The sequence below is a fragment of the Chamaea fasciata genome, unplaced genomic scaffold, assembly GCF_029207755.1.
Source record: "Chamaea fasciata isolate MVZ Bird 193981 ecotype frontalis unplaced genomic scaffold, bChaFas1.0.hap1 SCAF_8, whole genome shotgun sequence".
In the NCBI taxonomy this organism is placed as follows: Eukaryota; Metazoa; Chordata; class Aves; order Passeriformes; family Sylviidae; genus Chamaea; species Chamaea fasciata.
In genome coordinates, this window is record NW_027094093.1 from 22,860,767 (window position 1) to 22,870,834 (window position 10,068).

General features: G+C 38.9%; 1 protein-coding gene across 7 annotated transcripts in view; it reads left to right on the top strand.

Moving 5' to 3' along the window:
• Nucleotides 1–5,071, top strand: part of RBMS1 (RNA binding motif single stranded interacting protein 1) — a 140,216-nt gene extending 135,145 nt beyond the window's left edge. For 6 of the 7 annotated variants that reach the window (XM_066190070.1, XM_066190072.1, XM_066190073.1 and 3 more), the window contains 3 exons: nucleotides 72–152; nucleotides 1,388–1,472; nucleotides 4,347–5,071. In XM_066190070.1, coding sequence (XP_066046167.1) covers nucleotides 72–152; nucleotides 1,388–1,465 — 159 coding nt within the window. In that variant the 3' untranslated portion in view covers nucleotides 1,466–1,472; nucleotides 4,347–5,071. Of the gene's footprint in view, nucleotides 1–71; nucleotides 153–1,387; nucleotides 1,473–4,324 lie in introns of all 7 variants that reach the window. The other variant, XM_066190071.1, reaches the window with a different exon arrangement.
• Nucleotides 5,072–10,068: the final 4,997 nt, after the last annotated feature.

A 10,068-nucleotide genomic window follows, 5' to 3' on the forward strand; every position in this document is an offset into this window, starting at 1 on the left:
TGACAGGTATTTTGAATACTTTTACACTTCTATTGGGCTTTAACTCAATGTAATGAATTCTGTCTTTCTAGTACATGCCAGCCACAACAGCTATGCAAGGAGCCTACATCCCCCAGTACACACATGTCCAGACAGCAGCGGTTCCTGTTGAGGTCAGTATATTTTAAAAAAGACCAGAGATAAGAAATATGAATATGGGTTTTTTTTCCTCAGGGAAAATTAGTGCTCAAAAGCAAATATTGTAACTGTGACTTTACTGGGAATGCCACATACATTAAAACTATAAAATGTCATTATTCTCAACTAATGTAGCCAGTATTACAACAAGGAATTACCTGTACTTATGGCAGTACAGTACTCAGAGCAATCTTCTCTGTGAGCATAGCTCAGGAAAACCCTGTATTTTGTCAAATGTAACTTCAATAGTAGCAAGCCAGGGAGTGTATTGTAGTTTTGATCTTTCACTTAGTTTACCTGTGTACAGAATTATCTGCCAGCAGACCTTGATTGTACCTTTTTTCAAAGAATCCAGTATCATCTCAGGATACTGTGCATGTTTGTCTAATAAATCTCTCCATCAAAGAGGAATTTATTGCTTTTGTTGGAGAGCATAAGTAAACTAAATAATTTATCTACTACTTTAGCTCACCTTACACTCTTCCATAGGTCAGTACTTCTTTAACAGAGGAGCTAGACAAGGCATGCTGCAGCTCATGTATTCAAAATGAGTGCCAGACAGTCTCTTCAGAGCCTGTAAGAAAAAACCACTTCATTTTAAAGTCTGTTTATCCAGAAACTCCAGAATTCGTTTGATTCATTTTGGTGCATCTGCCCATGTGGATCAGAGAAGTTCTTTTGGTAATTACCTGATTGCTCTGTCTGCCAGAGCACTCTCAGCTGAATTAATTGCCTGGTTTCTGGGGAGCCTGGTGCAAAGTCCCATCTACAATTCTTTGTGTTGCCTAGTACCAATCCCATCACAGTACTCATAGTGTTTGTGTGGTAACTAGATCGCATTCTTCTCCCTCCCCTTCAAAAGGAGAGGGACAGAATGCTCTTTTTCATCTACAAATAGAAAATATTCTAGCAGTGATTTGTTTTCTTTATTTTTTTCTATAATGTCAAAAGTTTGAGGTTTTTTCTTTTTTTCATTATCATCAAAGCATCTGAGGAAATACAGAGTTTGCACGATCATTTAATTCCTCTGTTTGCTGAAATGTTAATCATGGTAAAGTTAACACCTCAGATTGGAATACCTCACTTGAGAAATGTGAAAAAAAAATTTAGATTTGAAGACTGTTATTGGTATGAGTCAAGTGGAAGTACTGATTGCAGGTAATGCTGCTTGATTTTGTGTCTCATGGCTTGCCTTCCTTTTTATTTGCAGGAAGCCAGTGGTCAGCAACAGGTTACAGTAGAGACATCCAGTGACCATTCTCCATATACGTATCAGCAAAATAAGTAACTGTGAGGTAGGGGCTCATCCTGTCTCATGAAAGATGTGAATTCAAAGATGCTTTATTTCATAATTTACAGTACTCTGTATTGAACTTTTTTTTTGGTCATATAAATAATACTGATGATAATATCTGTGGACAGTGAAGCTGATTTGAACTTGGCCGGAGTCAAAAGCCAGGGAAGGAAACATGGGATCCAGAAGTGAATAAATGAATTCTAAGTAATACTGTTTTAATAATTTCTCTATTCCGTAACTGGATTATGTTGATTTTAATTTGTTCATTTTAACAGCATGCTGTATACAGAACAACAGTGAATTAATGCAAAAATACAAGAATCAAAATGCTAAAGGGAACTGTACTGATAGACATATCATGCTCTAGTTTTGTGGTACATGTAAGATTAGAAGCAGCTTTGTGGCTGACTTTACAGACCACGAGCAGGGAGGCAGTCTTGTAGAAATCCTTGCTGACCTTTTCTCCTGAAGACTTCCCTTTTTTCCACGAAAAAGCAGTTTGGTCCAGAATTTTGTCAATTAGTTTTTAATCCATGTCCTCATTTGGCTCTAATTCCAGAGTTTTACTTTCCTGCTCCAGGATTCCTCTGGTTCTGCTTGCATGGCCTTTTTTACTAGCAAATCATTAGCTTTACCTGAACTTACTTCATACAAAATTGTTTTGCTTTCTGTACATTTCCATCCTGAAAATGTTACTTGCACTAACTGTTCCCTTTTCCATGATCCATGTTTTAAAGTTCTGGAATTTAGTTCTTCCTTAACTCGTTTTTGTTGTTGTTGTTGTTGTTTGTTTGTTTGTTTTTTTACTGCTTTGTAAGCCAGGCAACTTGGCTACATAATTTTTTACATCACATTTTCTAAGACCTCACACCAAAAAATTCCATTCATCTGCAATCATGTGCTGGAGGCCATGTTAGAAAGGTTTTTCTACAGCCCTTGTGGCATTTATTTGATACTGAAAAATCAAAATCAGTTATGTGCTACCATTGTGTGATATCTCTCTAAAATGTATTGATCCAACAAAACACACATTTTGGCATTAGCTTTGATCCTTCAGGTCACCGCTCCTGTTTGACAACAGTGCTCTCATCCCCATTATTGGCATAACAGCTTCTTATATGGAAAGATAGAAACAAACCAATGGGGAAACTTGAAAAATTCAACAGATGGCAGAGCCTGCGTAGCACAGCATATGACCTGTGTTATTCCTGTAGTTGGGCCAAATGCTGGCATCTAGAGGAAGCCCACATCCTTGATTTGCTTCCAGGGCAGGCAGAAAGCAAAGCCACAGGCTCTTCTCCTTATCCATCTCCTCCTGTTAAAATCATGACTCCTGCACGTTTCCCATGCCAAGGCTGTTGCCTGGTGTTAACCACTTTTCAAGGAATTAGTTGTTTTGCCTTAAGCCTTCCCTGTGGGCATGTAAAACCTCCTTACCAATAGAGATCTGTGGTAGCCAGCAAAGCGTAATCCTGCATGTCACATCCCCATCCTGCCTCTGTCTCCCAGCCTGTCAGTATCTTTCCCTGTAGACTGAGGCCAGGCAGGAGGAGCAGCCTTAAGTCTCTTGGAAGGATGAGTTGTTGTTGCCATCTGAGACATGTTTTATATTGATGACTCTGTGTAGAAATGCAAGCTCTGTGAGCAGTTCTGTGTGTTTGCTGTAAGTCAGTTATCCACTTATTTTATTCTTTAGAGAAGCACTGTTACCTGTATTTATATGCAGTAGGAGCAAGTGAAATCTGTGTCAGCAGAGGCTGTAGCAGTGGGCACGTGGGGAAGGTTAATATTACCCAGCTGATTTCAGCCTCAGTGCATGGCATTTGGTATTTCTGTCCCTGGAACATGCTGGTACTTGTCGTCTTTCAGACAGGTGAAGGGGAGGGAATCAACAGTTATTTTGTGCCCTAAATACAGGGAACACTGCAGTCTCTTGATTGTCGTGGCTTTGTCACTGTTGTCAAACTGAAACTTCTTTCTAAATGCACATGCAGCACTTTTGGGAATGTCCTATTTAAAGTCAGTATCCATATTTCCATAATTCAAGGGGTAAATTACAACTAGCACATTTGCATGGGTGGATGCAGTCAATCAGAAATACACAGTGTCTTTCCTCTGGCAGCTACATTTAATAACTTTATAGCTTCTTTTCAAAAAGTTGCTCCTATGTGAAAAATAGTCAAAGGGACTTAAAAAACCCCCCCAAACCTGTTTTATATGCACCTACAAATGTACAAGCCTTAAAATACCAAACTTTGCCTTGCTTTGAAAAATTAAAAAATTGTCTAAACTTTCTTGTCATTAGCTGGGTATTTTTTTTTTAAATCAGTGTGGCAGTATAAGCCACTACATTGAAAAGTCTGCCTTCAGATTTGATGAGCCCTGACTTGCTGTTCAGTATTACCATCAAGGAGGCACAGTAGCTGTGTCTGTTTTAGCTGTTGTACATAGCCTCCTTGAGGCTGCACCAAAAGAAAGTTATTACTCCTTTTCCAGAGATCAAAAGCCTTGGAGATGCCACAGGAGTAGCACATTCAACCACTTTTGGTCCATTAAAAGGAGCAACAACAAAGAAGGGAAGAGCTTTGAGTGCAGCGTAACAGTTCCCCCGTGGGAGCTCTGTGTGCTGAGCAGTTGGTAGAGAGAGAGGGGGAAATGCAGTGCAGGCTCTGTCCTGGTGGAGAGCTTTATCCTGGGAAGCGCTGAGCACCTGCAGTGCAGCCTGTGTTACTTCCCAGGTTTATACTCAGATTCATTTAGTCTTCTCACAGCTGTCTGAAATAGGAAATTAGTTAGTTTTGTGGACAGCTACATTAGAAAAAATAGTGTGTGATTGTAACTCTGCTCTAGCTCTGACCTTTCTGTGTTACAGATGTCCAGTGTTGACCTGGCCTGGAGAAGGGTGCAAAGGCTGAAACAATCATGGATTTTACTGATCAATTGTGCTTTAGGAATTATTGACAGTTTTGCACAGGTTCTTGAAAATGTTATTTATAATGAAATCAACTAAAACTATTTTTGCTATAAGTTCTATAAGGTGCATAAGAAAAACCTTAAATTCATCTAGTAGCTGTTCCCATGAACAGGTTTATTTTAGTAAAAAAAAAGTTTTTATCAAGTGTTATGACGCAAAAAAAAAAAACCTTCAAATTTCTGGGTATGCACAGAAGACCACGAAGACTTATTCACGTGCATGACAGAATTTGTGTTTTGGTTTATTTTTATTTTGTTTGTTTCTTTTATCTTTTTTTTTTTTTTGTATGAAATGGATTTTCTGAAGTTTAAAATAGTAAAACATCTAAGATGATGTTCTGTGCTTGCAGTGTGTGAGTGTTGCTTTAGTGCAGTGTTGCAGTTATAGTGTCTGGTCTCTTAGCTTTCTGTTTTTCTTTTAATGTAGTGTGAAGTGTCTTATCCTTTTCTATGAATTCCAATTTGCCTTAAATCTTTCAATGCTGTAGCTGTTTCAGTAAGTAGTCCAAACTAATGGTGTAGAATGCTTTGACCAAATGAGCTGGTCTATTATGCCTTGTAAAACAGCAGCATAGGGCTTTTAAAGGTAGTCAATAAAAATTGCTGAAAATTTGGCTTTTTTAATGTGTAGTAAGTGTTTTTAATGATTTTTTCACTTAATATGTAAGGTAGTGAAATGCAAGAGGGGAAAAAATGTTTTGTGTGAAACACATTTTCTGACTGGGGAAATTTTAATAGTATAAATTGTTTGTAAGGCCATATGCCAATAGTTCCCTCTGGTAGTTTGAATGATTTAGGAACTCTGCTGTATGATGCAATGTAAAATCTTTTTTTGCCTTTTTTCAGAAACTAACTTGATGTTCTAGTTTTAGCATAGGTAGAGTAGGGAGTTTGGGGTGGAGATATCACCGAATGTTTTTGTCCTTCCTTTATACTAATGATAGTGCTTTAGGATGAGGATTGTGCTGAGACTTAGCAAACAAAAAAGTTGCTATTACAGCAAAAATGGCAAAAGCTAAAGGACTCATTTTCAAACATATGCTGAGATTGAAGTAGAAGCATAATTGATTGGGTACTAGCTCTCTATAGTAGGTAAATAAAAATAAAAAGACTTGGCACTTTTAAAAGGTAACTTTACCAAAGAACAAAGAGCCAGTAACCAATAATTCTGATTTGTCTCAGCATTGCGTCTTCTGTACTCTTTATTTTTGCCGGACCAGTTTGCGGTTAAGAGAATGTGCCTTTTTTGTACATTTGCATTTAGGTTTTATAATTTTAATTGATGTATGGACACAAAAGCATGAAGGAAGACTTGGATCCAAGCAGTGCCACACTTTACATCATCACTACAAGTGTTAAGTGTAAAGAAAACCAATTTTGAAACTATGAAATTCCTGATTCATAAATCCACAGTTATTTGTACTTCACATATTAGATAATTCACTGCTACTAAAGCTTTTTATTACAATTGCATATGTTTTAAATTGAATGATAAATTAAGTTGTCTTCCAAAACTGTGTACTTCTCTGGTCAGCTGTATATGATCAGTTATCTACCTCAAAGTTTATTTCCTTTTGTATTGGGACAGGTTGCTGGCCCTCCCTGTTTCCACAGACCAAATCATCCTAGCTCGGGAGCTAGGGCTAAGCAGTTGTTTCTTTCAAGTATTTTTTAGTTTTTAAATTTTGTGTGAGTATTGGAGTATAGATGTCGGTGACATTTCATAGTTTCAAAAGTAAATTGCTGCTCTGAGAAGTGTAGATTCTAGTGAAATGCATAGTCATAAAAGATGTGTTTTTGTTTTTTCTTTTTTTAAAAAGTTGTGGTATTATTGGTTCTATGCTCCCTGGAATATTACTGCTTTGTAAAGTCCAGACTTCCTGCAGCACCTTGCCTGTATTTGGTAACTTTCCAAACCTGGATCTCTCACTACTTGCTATTTTTGCGTTAATTAAAAACTGCAGTATGATAGCTGTGTTAGAGGGAGGGAAGAGTTGCTGCCAGAAATGTCTGAACTAAGTGCCATACTCATTGTCTGGGTAAGATTTGGGAAATTTAACCTCTGTACATAAAGAAATAATCAGTTACTTAAACATCACATAGTAGACAGCCATTAAATTATAAAAAATTAATTTATGAAGAAAGACCTTTTGTACAGATTGAAAAAAAAAAAAGATTTTCATAGAGATATCTATATGATCAAGAGAGTTAATTTTTTATTTTTGTTTTACTAGTGCCACAAACTTGCCAGTGGTAACTTATTTGTCCGGTTCAAGATAACTCTGTAGTTTTGTTTCCTAGGACTTGTTGTTAAACGCCAAAAGACATTTTTGAACTGTAAATTTGATTAGATTGTTAGCTTTTTCTGTTTTATTTCTTTGAAAACTTTTGAATAAAAAAGATCCAAAAAAACAAAAATGCATTGTCTTTTTCCTTCAGACCTTCCCTTATTGGGGGAAAACCCAAACAGGTTATGGTAAAACTTCTGCATTTATTTTGAAATGTTTGGAATTGCTTTCTGCTTGACGGCCTGGGGTTTTTTCTGCTCTTTCATCAAAACCAAATTTTAACTCTTTCACACCCCACCACAAAGTCACTAATTCTTTCAAACAGAACAGAAGATACATGAAAAATATACGATCAGATGTCTGGTTTGGATGCAGGAACTCCGTTCTGCTGTGTGTCAGCCCACACGGGGAGTTGTGTGTAACCAGGCTTGCGTGCTGTGGCTGTAAAGGCCATTTTCCTGAGGTAAGGTTGGAGGTGGAAGGTCACTTTGGTAGCTCACGGGACAGGATCTCTGCCTTCAAATGCGTTTGTCTTCCCACATGCTGGTGTTGGCTGGAATGCCCAGTTCTGGAGAGCAGAGGTGATACCTCACTGGGATTCAAAGAGATCCCCAGTGTTGGTCTTCCAGCTGCCATCTTTAAGCCCTGTACTTCTTTAAAGGTAATCACTGATTTTACTGTCCTTTTGGTAGGATCAGTACTTCTGGTGGTGTGTTATCAGGTAGAGGACTGCTCTGACCAAAGTATGGCTTGGGAGAGCAAGAAGGGAAAAGTTGAACCATTGTGTCTCCTCAGGCAAATGCTTTACCATCTCTGTGCCTTGACATGGCTTTGGATCGATGTGTGTGGCAGGAGAGGGGCTCTGGCCTAGCCCTGGGCACCCCAGGTTGCACCCAGCAGCACAGAGCAGGGCTGGGTGCTGGCTCCTGCTCATTGCTCTGGAAGCTGGATAGGCAAAGGGGAGGCTCGCTAACCCCAGGCTGTGCTGCTCTGGAGAGCCCTCTCCAGCCTAGGAGACAATTCTTTCCATTGCACAGCTGGCTTTGAGGGATCCCAAGGGCTCTGGCAGTGCCATGGCAGGCCAAGCAGCCTGCTGGGGATGACAGGTAGGCGCATGCTGCTGGTAGTGCACAACCTGAGCTTTGAGTGGAGCTGGCAAAGGAACCCACCTGGAGAACGGGCAACTTGATTTACGGTTGCTTATGCAATGAAGAGATCCTCAACAATGATAGCGCTAATTGACCCAAGGGAATGGCCTAAAGTTGTCTCAGGGGAGGTTTAGGTTGGATATTAGAAAAAGGTTCTTCACCCAGAGGAACAGGCTCCCTTGGAAGTGGCCACAGCACCAGCCTGACAAGAGTTCAGGAAGTGTTTGGACAATGCTCTTGGGCACATGGTGTGACTCTTGGGAATGGTACTGTACAGGGCAGGGAGTTGATGATCCTTGTGGGTCCCTTCCAAATCAGCATATTCTGTGATTAATGGAGAGAAAAAAACCCCATCACTGTGCTACTGAACACTCAAGTCCTGTAACTAAAAAAAAAACAAAACATTTAACCATTTGGGGGGTCATTTAAATATTGGCCCAGTGTGTTGCCTGTCCCAAATGCAATGCATGGGAAGATGAATACAGAAAAGTTTAAAGGTTTTGTTATATTATTCATGTTCATTGCCATACTGAATTAATCTCAGATTAATAAGCATTCTTTTTAAAATTAGGTATGAATACTCCTCACAAAAGCTCTATGTCAATAGACTCAGAATAATATAGGCTGGGAATGTTTTTTGCTCTATTTGCTTTTCTAATTATCCCTATGATAACTTAGCTATCTTAGTATATTTGATAAGCATGAATGCTATTTTCAGGTTAGTGTCTTTTGCCTGATCTAATAAGGTTGTGCATATCATTCCTATCAGGCAATATATAGTAATACAATGTCTTTATGTAATATACTTTTATTGTATATAATAAAACTCATTACCAACTAGTTTGTTCAAACATTGACTCCATCCTCTTGCATACAACCTGTTTTGAACCCTACTTGCAAACCTGCTGTTAATAATTTTTTTACCTGTTAACAAATGTGGGTAAGTATCAGATTCATGTAAGATGATTGTGTACCAGTATAAATGTTTTGTGCAAGATCATGCACCAACCCTGTTTTTTTTGTTGTTGTTAGTGATTACAAAATAGCCTTTCTTTGGGCAATGAACATAATTATTTTATCTTTCTCTGTGTTCTAAATTAACTACTCTGGGTAGGTGCAAGACAAGTGCAAGCCATGCATTAGCAGGCAGTATAGCCAAGTACTGTTGAGCCACTGAGCCTTGCTAATGACTGCATATATTGGAACAGAATAAGTCAGAGTAGTCTAACACTTTGCTGGTACTCTGTGTTAACTTTTCATGGGGAAAAAAAAAAAGTCAGTGCTGTTTTGCTCTCCCCTTCTAGCTTTAATTTATGCCATGGTACCTCCAGCATACCAGACAAAATCAAGATTGACTAAAACTCTACCACCTAATTTTCCACAGAAACATCGTATCAGAAATGCATTTTATGTGCAGTATTTATATGGGTCTGTACTCCTACTCCTCCTGTGCACACTTCATTGCACTTGGTCCTTTTGCTGTAGTCAACCACTCCAAAATTTTTTGCAAACTTCCACGTGTTGGAGTAAGACAATCTATCCTGTCCAGCAGTGCCTTCTTGTGAAAGCCAGTGTGTTGTTTGGTGGCATTTAAGACATGTGTTACCTTCCAAACACTTGCCACACTGACGTACTCTTTCAACTGTGAAAGATTATCTGTATCCTTCCCCCGCCAACAAATTCTGGCATTGATTAACCCAAACAAATCTGAGGCTTTTGGCTTTCAGACTTGGTCCATTAATCCTCTCCAGAATAGGGGTTAGGATATACAAAACCTATTCTGTTTGGCAACTTTTCTTTCAGTGACTAAGAAAAGCCAAGCTGATGTCAGAATAGCAAAGATTTACAGTGGAGTGATCAGAGGGAGGGTGTAGAAGCCTGCATGTGGAATGAGTCAGTCCTTCGTTTTCAGGACAGCTCTAACCACATCTACCATCTGAGAAATCTCTGCAGCCCACTTCTGTAGTAAAGAAGAAATCATATCACAGGAAAATACTACTGGGGTTTTTTCCACGTCCAAGAAGAAAGGTCAGCCTTCTCCACAGGCAAGCCTTAACTGTTTAAGTTATCTTGCTTTTTTCAACACTATCCCCTCACTCACTACCTACATCAGTGATGTTCTGAATTCTGTTGTGTTATGTTGGTCTCCCTTCAGCTGAATAAACTGACCTCTTTTGACAGCTTC